The sequence below is a fragment of the Juglans regia genome, chromosome 3 (assembly GCF_001411555.2).
Source record: "Juglans regia cultivar Chandler chromosome 3, Walnut 2.0, whole genome shotgun sequence".
Lineage (NCBI taxonomy): Eukaryota > Viridiplantae > Streptophyta > Magnoliopsida > Fagales > Juglandaceae > Juglans > Juglans regia.
In genome coordinates, this window is record NC_049903.1 from 18,010,065 (window position 1) to 18,027,410 (window position 17,346).

Genomic DNA, 17,346 nt, shown 5'->3' on the forward strand with positions numbered 1-17,346 from the left:
TGGTTTTTAAAGTCTAAATTTTAAAGTAAAAATATTCCAGAGTTTATTATTGTACGTTTCTTTCAAGGAGGCAAATGTGGGGGAGCAGAGGCGAGAGCCGCATGCTTCATCAACTGACTCCAACGAAAAACATCAGTTTTATTGTTCTTATTTTTAATTTCATTATGAACTAATTTTATTTTCTAGAGCTTTGATTTAGCCTAGCAGTGAACACATAATTTATATTCTAAATTATTTTATTTTCAATATTTTTATGATTAAGTATTTATTGCTTATTCTTAATGCTTGCAATTTTCTAGCTAACTATTGTCCAATCTATTGAATCACAATGAGACAGAGAGGTGAGTTGTGATTAAAACTCTAGGATTAAGCATCATTACTTGAGTAAAAGTAGAGATATTTTATCGCGATTAGTCTGATTTTCAAGAAAAATCCAAATAACTTAATGAGTCTCCAATTAATTAAATTCACATAAAGATATGGAGTTATTAGTTGGAGATATTTTTGGTATTGTTTGAGAGAAAATATTGAATAGTTAAGGGATTTTTATTATCAACTTGGGATAATTGAAATTTTATGACAAGGAAGAATAAGTTGTGTGGGATTTGTTAGGTGAAATCAAATGCTCTAGATCTATTCTTATTACTTTTAAAAATCTTAATTTTAATGCTTTTGTCTTCAGTTTAATTTAGATAATCCATTCCTCAAGTTTCGGTTTTCCAAATAGTAATTAATTTAGTCAATTTTAATACTCAATATCATAATTATTCCATGTGGGTTCGATATCCATTTTCTTTAAAACACTTTATTACTTGTTATGATTCTGTACACTTGCATATTTATTTTTAGCACAACAAGTTTTTGGCGCCGTTGCTGGGAAATAGTTATTTGTTATTAATATTGATACTAGCTAGATTTTTACTACTTTAGATTTTATTTTATTTGTTTAAATTAGATCTCAGTTTGATTTTTCTTTTCAAGAATCAGAAGTGCATGCACTGATCTAAATAGTTAGAGCATACACTTTTTGATCCCTAGATTGAAAGAATCTTAAGTTGGATCAATAAAGAGAAGAAGAAAGAGGTCGCCACCTCCAAAATCAATATGGTGGATCAGGAGCACAAGACGTTAAGAGACTATGCGATGCCCTCTGTCAATGGGGCGACATCTAGTATAAGGTAGCCAGCTATACAAGCCAATAACTTCGAGATCAAACTAGCCATCATTCACATGATTCAATAAAGCATCTAGTTTGGGGGGATGTCATAAGAGGATCCTAATGTCGAGATTGTAAATTTTCTTAAAATTTTTCATACTTTTAAACACAACGGAGTGACAAATGATGCAATTCGATTGAGACTTTTTCCTTTTTCACTTAGGGAAAAAGTAAAAGCTTGGTTGAACTCTTTGCTACTTAGCATCATCACCACCTGGGAGCAGTTGGCACAAAACCTCTTAGCAAAATATTTCCCTCTAGCCAAAACAGCAAAGTTAAGGAATGATATCACTAACTTCACCCAATTTGAGGGTGAATCATTATATGAGGCATGGGAGAGATACAAGGATGCATTGCGCAAGTGTCCATATCATTACCTCCCGGCCTAGTTTCAAGTACAGACACTTTACAATAGTTTGGTACCCACAAATTGATCTATGGTTGATGCAGCCACAAGAGGAGTATTAATGGGTAAGACCCCTAAAGCTGCATATGAACTTCTGGAAGAGTTGGCATCTAACAACTATCAGTGGGCCTCAGAGAGAGCAATGCCAAAGAAGGCGACCAGTATCGTTGAGCTTGACTCTATGTCCGCAATTGCGGCCCAGTTGGGAAATCAATCCAAACAAATATGTAAAATGAATGGTAATGCTATTCAAACTAATGTTGTTTGTGATCATTGCGCAGGAAATCATTCAAATGTAGATTGCCAAGTGGGGAATCCTTTCGCCCAATCGAGTTATGAACAAGCCCATTACGTGTCCAATTTCCAACGTCAAAGCAATTCTTATTCAAACACATTCAATCCCGGATGGAGAAATCACCCTAATTTTTTATGGAGCAATAATCAAGTGCCGATCAGACCACCTCAACAGTTTCTACACCAAGAGAAGAAGCTGACAGTTGAATATATGTTCATGCAGTACATGCAAAAGAATGATATGGTGAACCAAAATCAATCAACTTCAATCCGAAATCTGGAGGCACAAATCGGTCAGCTCTCAAACATGCTTACCGAAAGGACAATAGGGACTCTATCGAGCAACATTGTGACCAATACGAATGAGCATGTCAAAGCCAAAACATTGAGAAGTGGGTGGACATATGACCAACCAGAGATGGTAAATACCGAGCGAGATGCAGAAGCTGCCAAAAATGTGGAGTCCGAGAAGAAGAAAATCAAGTATGAGGTGAAAGAAACCGATCGGGATGCAACTGACCAGCAAGCTAAGAAAACTAAAGAGAATAAAGGGGTTACAAAACCTAAGAAATCTAGGGAGTTTAATTCTGAAACTTATTCTCCTTCAATTTATGATCCATCAATTCTTTTTCTACAAAGATTAAGAAAAAATAAGATTGATAATCAATTCTCTAAATTCCTTAGTATATTTAAGCAACTGCATATTAATATTCCTCTCATTGAGATGTTAGAGCAAATGCCTAAATATGCAAAATTTTTTAATGATATATTATCAAAAAAACAAAAGTTGGAGGAGCATGAAACTGTGATGTTGACCGAGGACAGCAGTGCAATTTTATAAAAGAAGTTGCCGCCTAAGTTTCAAGATCCAGGGAGTTTCAAGATCTCTTGCACTATAGGAAATTTATATTTTGATAAAGTTTGATGTGACTTAGGGGCAAGTATTAGTCTAATGCCTCTCTCTATTTTCAGGAAACTAGATCTTAGAGAAGCAAAGCCGACCACCATCTCCCTACAGTTGGCAGACAGGTCTATTAGAGCACTCTCATTGGATTAGCTAAAAACTAAATCCAATGAGAATTTAGCTATTGAACCATAAAATGTATCACATTGAAATAGTTATATTCCAAATGTTTGGAATATAACTACAGTAACTTCTAAAGTTATTTCCAAATTTGAAAGACACTGTTTATTCATTAAATCCATTTTATATCATTTGTTTCTCTCTCCCGAGGTCTCTATCAATGTCTTTCTAGTTTCTATTTTTAATCCATAATTTAATTAGAATATAATTACTAATTCATATATAATATTATGAATAGTAAAATATGATAAAATAAAATAATTTCATAATTCAAAAAATTAAAATATTAAAATATTTTTGAAATTGATATATTAATTTGAGTTAGTGATATATTAATTTAATAAGAATATGATTATTAATTAATATATAATAGGTAGAATACTAAAATATGATAAAATAAATTAAATTAATAATTAAAAAAATTATATATTTTTGAAATTATTAGTTATTCATTATTATATAATAAATAAATGTGTAATCTAATGTGGAGATTTGATGTGAATAATTAAAATCAAGTTTATCTTATATTATTTTATTATTATATAATGAAAAAATAACTATTCCAATGTGGAGACTTATGTAAATAGAATAGCTAAAAGTCAAATTTCTCTTACATTCATAAAAAATATCCTTTAACTTTAGCTAATCCAATGAGAGTGCTCTTAAATACCCGAGAGGACTCATTGTGGACGTACTGGTGAAAGTTGATAAGTTCATCTTCCCGGCCGACTTCATTGTACTCGATATGAAGGAGGACGAGGAAATCCTTTTGATACTTGGTCGACCATTCCTTGCAACAGAGAAAACTTTAATTGATGTCCAGCAAGGGAAACTCATTTTGAGGGTTGGCAAGGAGTAGGTATGTGGTAACCATAACCCCCACTTGGGATTGGACGGTGACTGAAATGCCAGGACACATAACACAAGGCTACACACTCCTCGTACATGACAGATAATATGCTATGCACCTAAGTACACTAGCAGTATGCAATAATGTAACAACGAAAAAATAGTAAAGGTCGGATAATCTAAGCAATGCGATAAGCAATTGCAAAGCACATGGCACCATACTAATATCATATCCCAACATTTCCCAAAACTTAAACATGAGTCATAAAGACATAACATCCCAAAATCATAGAGTATAGTTTAAATCTCCCAAAACACGGGACCTCCTCAAAACATAGTTCCACAAAAGTTGAGGTCTAAAACCATAAGTCCTGTCTCTCTCTTCTTCTTTTTTTCCACAAAATAATTTTAAGTTCTCATTCTCTTCATAACTATTGTCTCATTAGGAGACAAACACCAGAAGACTCCATGGGATTGCTGAGGCTCGGGCGGTATCAAACCTAAGTCCTTTGTTGTTGCCTTTGTGTCAACTGAGGCTCGCTCCAGATAAGTAGACAGCTAGTCTATATTCCACCAAAACTTCATATTCTTGGATGATTGATAGATTGTAGCATCAATCTCGATCTCACTAATACTAGTTAGGATCTCCCTGAGAAGCTTGGCCGTGTATTTTAATGTGTCAGCAGTATAGTCATGATGAGCTTGGACAATATACTCGTCCTCTATCAAGGAACCGTCTAGGTTCATGTTTTTTGGGTATCCGAGGTACCTGCAACAACTTCTACCATTCCAATTGGAGAATGGTAGTGGAAACTATCACAATGAGATTTCAAGAAATCTCAGCAAGTAATCACACAACATACCACGATTAACACGAGCATACAAGAGGTATATCATGAAATGCATGCATGGACATATACTTGACTTATGCACTTGACTTGTAACAAAACTTAACTTTTCAATAAAACTTCTTAACTTTTCTTATTCATGTGATCTTAATCAGAACTTGCCGTATCAGAACATATCAAAAGATTTGCATCGAGTGATCCTTATCACATAAGCTCTTATTCTTGTTCAGATGATGGACACAACACGATTCTCCTTAGCCGTGCTCTTACACTTAACATACGACATGTGAAATCCCATGCATGAAATAACCAAACATAACATGTTCATTTCATCGCATGATAATATAAACCATATGAGATATCAAAACACATACACGAACCCATGAAAAAGCGCCTTGGCCAAAACATATAGATGCAAAACATGAAAATTCATCACTTAAACATGCTTCTTCTTCAAACATATTTGCTTAGAAATCTAAGCATAATGAAACGAAACATAAAATCATGGTGTTTGGCCAAAATCTAAAACTTCTAAGACATGGTATAGCACAATCATCAAGTAACACAAATCAACCACAATGTTTTCCTTAAAAACTGAAACATTCATTGAAAATTCTTGCCATTTTCACTTAAAACCGAATCATACCATTCATTTAATATTCATATTCCAAGATCATATAAGTATATTCAAACCAACAACAAGAAATAATAAACAAAGTAAACATAACAATGAAAGGATTTATACAATCATATACAAATATTAACCAAGAGTAAGTTGAGTATATACTTACAAAAATCTGCGTAAAGAAATACTAGCAAGCTGTAAATCCGAATATACTACATTAGAAAGAGTATCTAAAAATCCTATTTCATGTTCTTGAGTATGTGAGAATTTCTAGGGCATCACTTGATCTTAAACCAATCAGCTTTTAGAGTTCTTAGGTCAAAAATCCATTTATTCCATTAATGTAGTAAAACAAAACCTAAAGTAGAACAAAAATACATTTGGTGGCTGAAAACATGGAGGATGAACTCCCCCCCCACTAATCGACTTCAAAGGGTTCCTTAAAAACCTTAAGTCATTATCCAAGAAAACGGGCAAAAAACGTGTGTATCTCACCATTCTTGAAGTCCTATAAGATTTGAATCTCATTTTTGGGTTGAGAAAGTGACATGTGTGTGCAAAACTAAGAGAGAACCGATCCTTACCTTGTCTATCCTTGATGGTGCCGAAATCCTCTCTCTTGAAAGGAATCTTCCTTGTTTGGTTGGAAAGAAAATACGAGAAAGTGAGAGAATCTTCAAGTGAACATGTGAGAATTGTGTGGTATGAGTGAGAGTTCAGCAAATTCCAAAAAATGGCAGGGGAAAATGCCATAGGCATGCACTCCCTCCTTTTTATATCAGTCTCCTCACTTCCCTCTTTGGTTGCTTCCAAAATCCTTGCATGGATGACAAGCGGCATAGGTTTCTTCTTCCCCTTTCTCTTTTGCTGAGAATGAATCCTAGAATCCCCACTTGGATTTGCATTGGGAAGGGACATCTTGGGGGTGGCGTGTAGGGTTTCTCGTCCCTTGGCCAAAATCCCTTCTTTCCCCTCTATGCCATTCATTTCCTTAAGCAAATGAATATCTCTTCAAGGATATCTTTGTAAAACATCTCATGCCTCTTCATTTTCCCAACAAACAACTTTTGGCATGGATCACAAGTGGCATGGGCATGTACCTTGCCCTAGCCATCCACTCTCTCTTCCACTTTCCAAGTTGATGCTTCATCTTCTATTGCTCCTTCCCAAGATGACTCCTCATGTGCCACTGGTCTAAACATAACCAAAATGACAAGTGGCGAGTGAAGAGGTGCATTGGAAATGTGGTAGCCGAAATCCTAGGGGCATATTTGTCCTTTAATACAAGAGTCTCTTCATCTAATCTTCTCAAAGCTTAACGCATGCTTGACACTTGGCAAATTCTGACAAAAATCTAAAATCCTATGTGTCCCTTTCGGTTTCCAATGCATCTTTTCCAGAAAAACCTCCTTCCTCTTCTCTAGGCTTCCTTTTCCTATAAATCTACCTTGGAACTCAAAATCAGGCCAAATAAGGGTCTAGGTGTGTGGGAAAATGGGCTGGCCGAAAATTCTTTGGCCGTCCTAGGTCCCTTTTGTCCCTTGATTCTTCTAGAAAGTTTCTAGCATGTTAACAAGTGGCAAGTCCTCTAGGATAGGCGTGTAAGCCACCTCTTGGTGTTTCCCAACACTTCTCTCTCCCCCTTAGCCTACTATCAAGACCAGATTCATACTGCAACACATGCATAACACATGGCACTTGTGACTAAGGTTTGGGCCATGGACTTAAAGTCATTGGGCCTGGGTTTCTAAATAGGGCCGAAAATTACAAGGCAAATTTAGGGTATCTCCCCTCTTGGTCTCAAATCACTAAATCAAAGACTCTAAGGCTTTCCAAAGTAACTAAGGCTCTTAAAATGCCATGGCAACCAAGAAGAAATTATATGGGCCATGTTTAGACAAACTCAGGTCATCACAAGGTCACTTTTGATGTATTTAAATATATGGAATTTCCTTCTGAGGTACATTCTTGTTTTCAAATAAGCGATCGAGACGTGGTCATGACCGATGAGACTTATGGAGCTGAATTTCCAAAACTACCACTTGAGGTATGTCTTACTCACTCTACATCTATTGAATCTGAAGATGAAGAGGTTAGGGAGTGTGAGCGATATTTGGAGGCTACACCATCCTTTCCTCCTTCAATAAAACCAAAAGCGAAATAACTAAACTCATCTCAGCCGACATTTCCAAGTAAGGAGCCACCCAAGCATGAACTCAAACCGCTTCCATCAAATTTAAGATACGCTTTCTTAGGTCAGGACTCTACTTTTCCAGTTATTATTAACAGTTCTTTGAATGATGCAGAGAAAGAGAAGTTGTTGCTAGTCTTGCATGAACACAGAATGGCCTTGGGTTGGACCATCTTGGACATTAAAGGAATTATCCTTCAATTTGCATGCACAAGATTTTAATGGAGAATAATTTTAAATCGTCCAACCCCAAATGAGATTGATCCATCGATGCAAGAAGTGGTGCATAAAGAGGTATTGAAACTTTTAGATGTCAGGATCATTTATCCAATCTCAGATAGTACATAGGTAAGTCCAGTGCAAGTCGTCCCTAAGAAAGGAATGATAACTGTGATCAAGAATGACAACAATGAACTCATACCAATGAGAACAGTCACAGGATGGTGAGTATACATAAACTATCAAAGACTGAATGATGCTACTCGAAAAGATCATTTTTCCTTCCTTTTATTGATCAAATGCTAGAAAGACTTACTGGTCACGCTTACTACTATTTTCTAGATGGATATTCCAGTTACAATCAAATAGCCATTGCACCTGAGGATCAAGAGAAGCCCACTTTCACCTGTCCTTATGGCACTTTTGCATATAGGCATGTGCCTTTTGGTCTTTGCAATGCGCTAGCCACTTTCCAAAGATGCATGATGTCCATCTTCTAGGACATAGTGGAAAAAATTTTGGAAGTCTTTGTGGATGACTTCTCAATTTTTTGTCACTCTTTTGATAATTGTTTAATGAATTTATCTTTGGTTTTGCAGAGATGCAAGGAAATAAATCTTGTTTTAAATTGGAAAAAATGTCACTTCATGGTTAAGAAGAGAATAGTGCTCATCCACCGCATTTCCTCTAGGGAATTTAGGTCAAACTCTCACCACCGACCAATGTGAAGGGCGTGAGGAGCTTCTTGGGTTATGTCGGGTTCTATCGTCGATTTATCAATGATTTTTCCCAAATTACTAAACCTCTCTGCAATCGGTTGATTAAAGATACTCGGTTTGAACTTTCTGATGAATGCTTACGTGCTTTTGAAATATTGAAAAAGAAATTAATTTCAGCACCTATCATTGTATCACCGGATTAGAATTTACCTTTTGAATTAATGTGTGATGCTAACGACTATGCTATAGGGGTTGTTTTGGGGCAGAGAAAAGACAAAAATTTTCATGTTATCTATTATGCAAGTCGGACCTTAATAGAAGCTCAATTTAATTATGTTACCACTGAAAAAGAATTGTTAGCAGTTGTGTTTGCCTTTGACAAATTTCATTCTTATTTGATAGGTTTGAAGGTGGTCGTCTACACCGATCACTCAGCTCTTAAATACTTGTTGTCGAAGAGGGATGTCAAAGCAAGACTATTAAGATGGATTCTGCTATTACAGGAGTTTGATTTGGAAATAAAAGATAAGAAATGTACCGAGAATATAGTAGCCGACCACTTATCTCGTCTTGAACTTAAAGAGACGACCAGCGAGGATAAATTCCCCATTAATGAGACCTTCCCGGACGAGAAATTAATAGCTATACAAGTTGTTCTATGGTATGCCAATATGGTAAATTATTTGTTGTCCAGAATTCTACCGACCGAGATGACATATCAACAAAAGAAGAAGTTCTTCTCCGACTTGAAATATTATTTTTGGGAGGAACCTTTTCTATACCGGCATTATGCAGACCAGATAATCAGGAGATGTGTGCCCGAGGAGGAGATAGAGAGCATACTCAGACATTGCCACTCATTGGAAGCAGGCGGTCACTTTGGTAGAGCAAAAATAGCAGCGAAAGTTTTACAATGCAGCTTTTATTGACTGACTATTTTTAAATACTCTTTTAATTTTGTTAATTTATGTGATCATTTTCAAAAGGTTGGCAACATTTCTAGGAAACATGAGATGCCTTTAAAAAATATTTTAATGATTGAATTATTTGATATTTGGGGTATAGATTTCATGGATCCTTTTCCATCCTCATGTTCCAATAAATTTATTTTGGTTGCTGTAGATTATGTCTCCAAATGGGTGGAAGCAGTCGCCTTACCGACCAATGATGCAAGAGTCATAGTGAATTTCCTGCAGAAGAACATCTTTTCTCGATTCGGCACGCCGAGGGCCATAATCAGTAATGGCAGGAAGCATTTTTGCACCAATTTAAAGCACTACTGACTAAGTATGACATTACCCATCACGTGGCGAAACCATACCATCCTCAAACGAACAACCAGGTCGAGGTCTCTAATAAAGAGTTCAAGCGCATACTAGAGAAGACCGTGAGTGTCTCTCAGACCGACTGGGCGAGAAGGTTAGATGACGCACTATGGGCTTATCGGACAACATTCAAAACACCGATTGGGATGTTGCCTTATCGGCTCGTTTATGGAAAAGCTTGCCATCTACTCGTGGAGCTAGATCATAGAGCCTATTGGGCGATGAGAACACTGAATTTTGATTTACAAGCGGCTGGGGAGAAGAGAATACTGCAGATCAACGAGATGGATGAGTTCTGCAATGATGCTTATGAGAATGTTTGGATTTACAAAGATAAAACTAAAGGATAGCATGATAAGTATATTCTAATAAGGGAATTCAAAGTCGGGCAGAAATTTCTATTATTTGACTCAAGACTTCGACTCTTCCAGAAAAAAAGTTGCGCTCTCAGTGGTCAGGACCATTTGTGGTGACCTATGTCTTTCCCTATGGGGTGGTTGAAGTCCATCACGAGACAAAAGACACATTTAAAGTTAATGGACAGAGATTAAGACCCTATATGGATGGAGACTTTAACTCGAAAAAATGTTCCATCAATCTCTCCAATAATAAATGATGAGAGGACAATGTCTAGCTATAGACTTTAAACAAAGAGCTTTTGGGAGGCAACCCAAGTTTTTATTTTATTTGATTTTTGCTTAATATTATTTTTTTGCTTTCACCTTGCAGGAACAAATAGACGAAGAGATCTCCAAGGAGTACACAACTACACCTTCATGGAAAATATTCAATTAGCAAAACTGGAAACAATTAGGGGAGCATCTCTTACCTTCTCTCATTCTTTACTTTAGTTTTTTTTCATTTTTCCCATTGAGGACAATGTGATATTTAAGTTTGGGAGGAAAGGATATTATTTTATTTATATATAAATATATATATATATATATAATAATAATGATGATGATGATGATAAAAACAGTATGGTTTGATGAATAAAAAGCCTATGATAAGAATATGATTGAAATTGATTATAATTTTTAACAAAAATTCTCATTGCTTAAGTCTAGTTGTTAATTTTTTACTTGATCTTACTTAATTTGATATTTTCTATGTTCAATAAATGCTTCTTATAATCATTAATTGTTTTGAGTGCCTAGAGAAATTTTATGTGAATTTTGTGAATTTGTATGGTCTCAACTTACTCTAGAACTTGTTTAATTACACTCGAGGCGAAATTTATTGGGAAAATTGTTAAGGTATTCTTTGGACTGATTGAGTCTTTCAAGCTTACCTATTTATTATCTTTATCTCTAGTCACCCATTTGAGCTTTATTGAAATATATTTTGGCCTTATATTTTTCTTTCTTGTAAACCTCATATTCTCTAACCTATTTGAGCTTAAACACTGATTTATTTACCTTTCAAGAGAACCAAGTTTACACAAAGTCATAGACTCACAAGAGCATGAAAGGAAAGAGAGGTAGAAGGACTACAAGTAAAGTTAATTATAGCAATATTATTAAAATCATAAGTTTGGGGGTGTGAAGAGTTAACTCGTCTACTGTGTGGCCAACAAGAAAAGGTCGACGAGAGTCATCCACAAAAGCAGTCGAGAAAGTATGGAATATTTTCAAAAAAAAAAAAGGTTCGACTTGCTGAATAGAGGGCAAAAGAGAGAAATACTTGAAAGTGCAATAAAGATAGGTATGTTGAGAGATTTACAATGATTGAGAAGAGATGTTTGTGTTAGAAGTGAGAATGCTCTATTTATTCTGTTGCTGTTCAAATTTAATTTCTCTTCTTTTTTTTTATCAAAGAGAAAATGTCACATGTCTGCGAGTAACCCCCTCCCACTTTTATTAAAACCCCTCGCTTATGGCGGCAAAATACCGTGTAAATCCCAACCCAAGGCCTTTACAAATATCCTATACCAAGCCTCCCAGACAACAAAACTATTAAAACGAAACCCAACCAATCTAGCAAAACCTATAAAATACCCAAAACAAAATCAAACCGAACCAATCCCAAAAGAAATACTTTAATTACAGCCGCAGACTTGGAATCCTGAGCTCCATACAAATAAGTCCTCTCATTTTGCTAGGCATTTCATCACCTGCAAGATATCTCTTTGTGTTGCCCCCTCTCCTTGATGAGCCAGAAAATCCTCCACCTGATTCCCTTCTCTAAATTGGTGTTTTATAGAGACACAAAGGGCATTTACCTCCTCTAATCGTTCCCAAAAATCCCATAAGTACCAAACAATACAAACACCAGAAATGAGCCAACCCACCACCAACTCCGAATCACTTTCAATACAAATATTCTTATATCCAATTCTTTGCAAAGTCGAATGCCTCTAATAATAGCCCTCAACTCTGCTCCATTATTAGTACCCAATTTAAATTTTTCAGAAAAAGCAGCCTTCATATTACCAACTGAATCTCGGATGATACCTCCACCACCACAAGAACCCAGATTCACTCTACAAGACCCATCAACATTTAGCTTCAACCAACCTTTAGGTAGCTTTTCCCAGCACACTTTGCAAGGAATTCTAACCTTCGGCATGCTTGTATTTACCTGTAGCTCTTCCAATATTTTCTAATCTGAATAGGGTAGTGCACCCTTCACACCATCTGCAATTTTTACTAGCCAACATCTCACAACTAACCAAACTGCTTCTCTCGATTCTTGCTTATCTTCCATGCGCGCTTTACAATGCCGAAGCCAAAGTCTCCAAGAAATAACAATAGGCAATAAACCAATTATCGTTCCCTTATGTGTTGATTTTTTTGCAACTTTGAACCACCTGCTGATCTTCACCCTCAAAGGCTTTGCATCCACGTTCATAATCCCAAACACCGACGCCGCTCTCTTCCATACCATACTTGCAATTAACCCCATGCTCAGAACATGATTCAGGGTCTCCTCTATTTTATTCATGCAACAATTGCACCCTAAGACTATCGGAATTCCCAGATTGCGCACCCTCCCGTCTAACGGCAGGCAACGGAACAGGGCTTTCCACATAAACAGGGACACTCTCTTAGGCAGTAGTTTGTGCCATACCCACTCCATCCACAGCCATTGTACCCTTTTAACTCTTATTACCTCCCATGCCGAGGTTGTTGAGAAATTTCCATTAATAGAAGGTTTCCAAATGAACACGTTAGGCCCCACTCTCTACTTTGAACTCAACATCAGAATCTCATTCATTTTTCTTGCCCCAACCAACTCTTCCAGAATGTTGGCATCCCATCTCCCCGATACCCAGCGATCTTAGACCTTTAGCTCAGGTTGATAGATCGTGCTAGTGATCTTAGCAAGGGGACCACTGCTCAACCACTTATCAAACCAGAAGGAGGCTTTTCCATCTCTAATCTTTACATATACATTCTCATACACCTTTGGAAAAACCTTAAAGACTGACTTCCAAAACCGAGAGTCCGTGTGAGAAGTAGTAACTAATGCCATTTGACCGGATCTAACATACTTTGCCTTAAAAAAACGAGTCCACAAATTATCTACCGTCAGAAGCCTCCAAGCAAACTTCAGGTGAAAAGATCTTTGAACTTCATCTAGGTCCCTTAACCCCAACACCCCCTTCATTCATTGGTTTGCAAACCTTTGACCAATCACACCATTTCTTTTTTTTCCTTGCCATTACTCTCCCCCCGGAAGAATGACGAAATATTGGAATTTATCTTCCTTATCACAACCAACAGAACTGCCAGAACCGCAAGCATATGAGTCGCCATGCATGATAACACATGCCGAATAAGAATGAGGCAACCTCTTTGAGACAGCAACCTCCCCTTCCAACTCGTCACCTTATCTCGAATTTTAGAGACCAATGGATCAAGCATTCTAGCCGTAAGGCATCTCGGACTCAAAGGCGCTTCAAGATATGTCGCAGGAAATTTACCTTCCGTAAATCCCGTATGACGGAAAAGACCCCTGCCTTGGCTCTGCTTATCTTGTTTGACAAGAATAGTGCTGATTTTTCCTTGTTTATTAACTGACCAGACCAACTTTCATACACCTCCAACATTTTCATAAGCATCTTCAATGATCTCCTTTCTCCATTAGTGAAAACCAGTAAGTCATTCGTATATAATAAATGAGAGATTAACAGTGCTCCCCTCGGATGATAAAAATTCCCATTCCTCCCTCCCCTCCTCAAATTTTTTTCTTAAGAGCCGAGAGAGAATTTCTTCCAGCAAAATAAATAAATAAGGCGATAGTGGATCACCTTACCGAAGGCCCCGTTGAGACTTGAAAAATCCCTTATAAGTACCGTTCATCATTACCAAAAACCATGGAGTCCAAATGCATTCCGCTATTAACTTATGAACACGGCTAGAAAAACCAAAACCCAAAGCAAAAACCGCCAGTCAACCCGATCATAAGCCTTAGCCATATCCACTTTTAATACCACATTTTCCCCTTTACTCTTCCTGTTAATAGAATGAACCATTTCATGTGCCAACGTAATATTTTCAAAGATACTTTTACCAGGGAGAAAAGCCCCTTGTTCTGGAGAAATAATCTTAGTCAAGCAGCGCGTCAATCTTCCTACAATAATTTTTGAAAAAATCTTATAGGCAACAGAGCATAAACTAATAGGCCTAAGCTTTTCAAAGCTTCTTGGATTCTTCACTTTAGGAATTAGAACAAAATACAAAGAAGTGAAAACTTTGGGGAGCGGCTCCCCACCAAAAAAATCCTTGGCAGCTTCCAATAAATCTTCTTTGAGAAAATCCCAACACGATTTGTAAAAGCCCGAACCAAAACCATCAGGCCCTGGACTACTATCTTTTGGGATCGACTCAAGAGACAGTTTTAGCACCAATTCCAAGGGCTCATTAACAATACACTCATTTTCTTCATTCGATACCACCGTCGAAATCAACTGGCTCAAATCAGGCATTGCAATCGATGATTGTTCAGAAAGAAAAAGCTGGAAGTGATTGACCGCACGCTCACGAACTTCCTCAGGTGAAGCCAAAATCGTACCATCCTCCAAAACCATAGCGTCAATCATTGAAGAATTCAGTTGTTGATTAATAACCGCATGGAAAAACTTGGAGTTTTGATCACCCTCCACTAACCTTCGCTTCTTCGCAATCTAGGATACACGCATCTCCTCCCTCTTCTCCCAATAATCCAACTCCTAATCATATCCCCTTTTCAGCTGCTCCTCTAGATACGATATGCGCGACTCTAACTCCTTGATAGTAACATCCACCCGTCCAAAAACCTCTTCATTCCACCTCTTTAATGAAATATTAGCCTTTTTTAATTTAGCTACCAACTTGCACATTCCCACATCATACATTGGTTCTGTCCAAACCTGTTTCATAAAGTCATAAATTTTGCATGAGTACTCCAGATATTTTGATACCTGAACGGTGGAGGCCCATATCTTGATGTAGGCTTTGAGAAATGTATCAACATCGGTTTATGATCCGACGTCTTACCCTCCAAATATTCCAAACAAGCTGATTGAAAAGTATTGATGAACGGCACATTCACAACAGCCCAGTCAAGCTTCACCCATCTCCTAGTCTAACCAGCATGCCCATTGAACAAAGACATACAGCCACCAGGTGAATTCAACTCCACCACCCCACAATTATTTAGACAGTTATTAAATTCCTCCATAGCAACCAAAGGTCTAGGCTGCCCCCTAATTCGTTCCCCGTCCTCTCTAATAATGTTAAAATCCCCCACAATAATCCAAGGATTCAAACCTTTAGGTAAAGCTTCCAGATCAGTCCATAGCCCCCTACAATCTGAAAAGGAGCATTTTGCATAAGCAAACGTGACAAGCACTTTTGACCCATTAACGACCACCCAACCCGCGATCATTTGATCCAACATACTCTCCACCTCAAAACATCCTGGCCATTCCACATTACCCACATTTTACCTCCCATCCTTCATTAGAGCAATAGTTAGAAAAACCTAAATACTGCGTGAAGCAAAACATCGAATCCTCCTTCATGAACGGTTCCGAAATGGCCAACATAGATATTGAATATTTCCTGACCAACCTCCACAAGCCTTTCTTTGACGTGCCTATGCCACGCACGTTCCACACCATCATTTTTGTCGTCATAGATTGAGTTTAGCGCGACGGGTAATAACCCATTGGGATTGTCGCACACCATTATTGGGATTTTCTACCACCGGACTTCTAGTTTGAGCACCTGCCAAATCACATCCTTTCTCTGAAGCCAAATTATGCAGTCTGCTCTCTTGTTCATACGCCAACTAAAATTGTTCTAAATCCTACCCCTTATTCTCAACCACGAGCTGATTTTCCTGTTCCAGAATTTCAGACACCAAACTAAACTGGTTACTCGCATCATCACGTGGTGGAATCATCGCCTCACTGCACCACCAAACAGCCTCCTCATGATGTGGAATCACCGGACACAGAGCTTCACAAGCAGGTTCACAAAGCTCTCCTTCCTCTAGCCCTATGTTTAGTCCTAGGGAATCAGAATCAATAAGAACCTCACCACCCTACCCTCTTTCGCTTGACTGAAGCGCCCTACAATCTTTAAGCACCTCTGGAACTTTATTTTCTCCCTCCTGCCCTTCCTCCCCCACCACGTCATTTACCTCGCTTTGAACATCTTTTTGTACCATCTCGCCCCCCTGAACTGTTTGAGCACTTTTACCAGATCCCTCCCCCAGCAGACCCTCACCACAAGGACCTGAAGAGGACTTTCCTCATCTAAAATCATTTTTCCTTTATCCTCAACTGATATTACATCAGTTCCTCCTTCCTTATTAGCAGACATTACAATGGGTTCTACCATCAGCTTTCCACTTACACCTTCATTTAATTTTTTATCCTTCTTTCCCACCTCCTTCCAAGCTTTGACATCCCCTTTCTTCCCATCCATCCGAATTCCGCGTTTCGAAATTGGTTTCGCCTTGGCCCCATCACCCATCCTGCAAACCACCTCCGTATGACCCTGACGGAAACACTTGTTACAATAAAAGCCCTGTTTCTCATACACCCCTTCTTGCCAAACATGATGTTTTTTACCGACCACCAACAGGAAACCTTGAATTGGCTCCACCTTCAGATCCACTTCCACAAAAACTCTCGCCCCTGTAGCACGAGTCTGATACAACGTGGCATTATCTGTACCAAGAATCTTTCCAAACCGTGAAGCAAGAATCTAAAGACAGTCCAACAGATACAATAGCAGCAGCAATCCAGGAAGGTATATCCATTGAGCAGCAATGGAAGGCTTTTTTTTTACATCAAAATCCACTGACTAGTTAAACAACGTCCATAATAATGATGTTGGGTACCCAGCTTTCCTTGAGTTAGACCCTTACTCCAGCTTATTGAGTCTATTAAGGTGACATTCCTCTAACAAAGTGGAGGAAGTGAATCCACGCAAGGATAAAGTTTGATCCCTTAGCTTAAACCTCATTGAAAGGTCTTCGAAATTCCAGAGAATAGTTCCCAAGGTCTGCAGCCAATTAGCCCTCAAAATCTTGTCACACCCAGCCAACACCAATACATACACCTATACCAAGAAAG

General features: G+C 37.8%; 2 protein-coding genes and 1 non-coding gene across 3 annotated transcripts; 1 reads left to right on the forward strand and 2 right to left on the reverse strand.

The window, feature by feature from the left end:
• Positions 1–1,488: 1,488 nt before the first annotated feature.
• Positions 1,489–1,595, reverse strand: LOC118348090. The gene has a single exon (XR_004801236.1). It is a non-coding gene; the product is annotated as a small nucleolar RNA R71 (small nucleolar RNA).
• Positions 1,596–1,653: 58 nt separating this feature from the next.
• On the forward strand, positions 1,654–10,571 carry LOC118347994. Its single transcript, XM_035688709.1, has 5 exons — positions 1,654–1,849; positions 1,922–2,599; positions 8,854–9,125; positions 9,794–10,093; positions 10,506–10,571. Exons 1-5 carry the CDS (start codon positions 1,654–1,656, stop codon positions 10,569–10,571), a joined length of 1,512 nt encoding a protein of 503 aa, XP_035544602.1.
• A 1,431-nt stretch (positions 10,572–12,002) lies between these two features.
• LOC118347995 lies at positions 12,003–12,344 on the reverse strand. Its single transcript, XM_035688710.1, has one exon. It carries the CDS (start codon positions 12,342–12,344, stop codon positions 12,003–12,005), a length of 342 nt encoding a protein of 113 aa, XP_035544603.1.
• Positions 12,345–17,346: the final 5,002 nt, after the last annotated feature.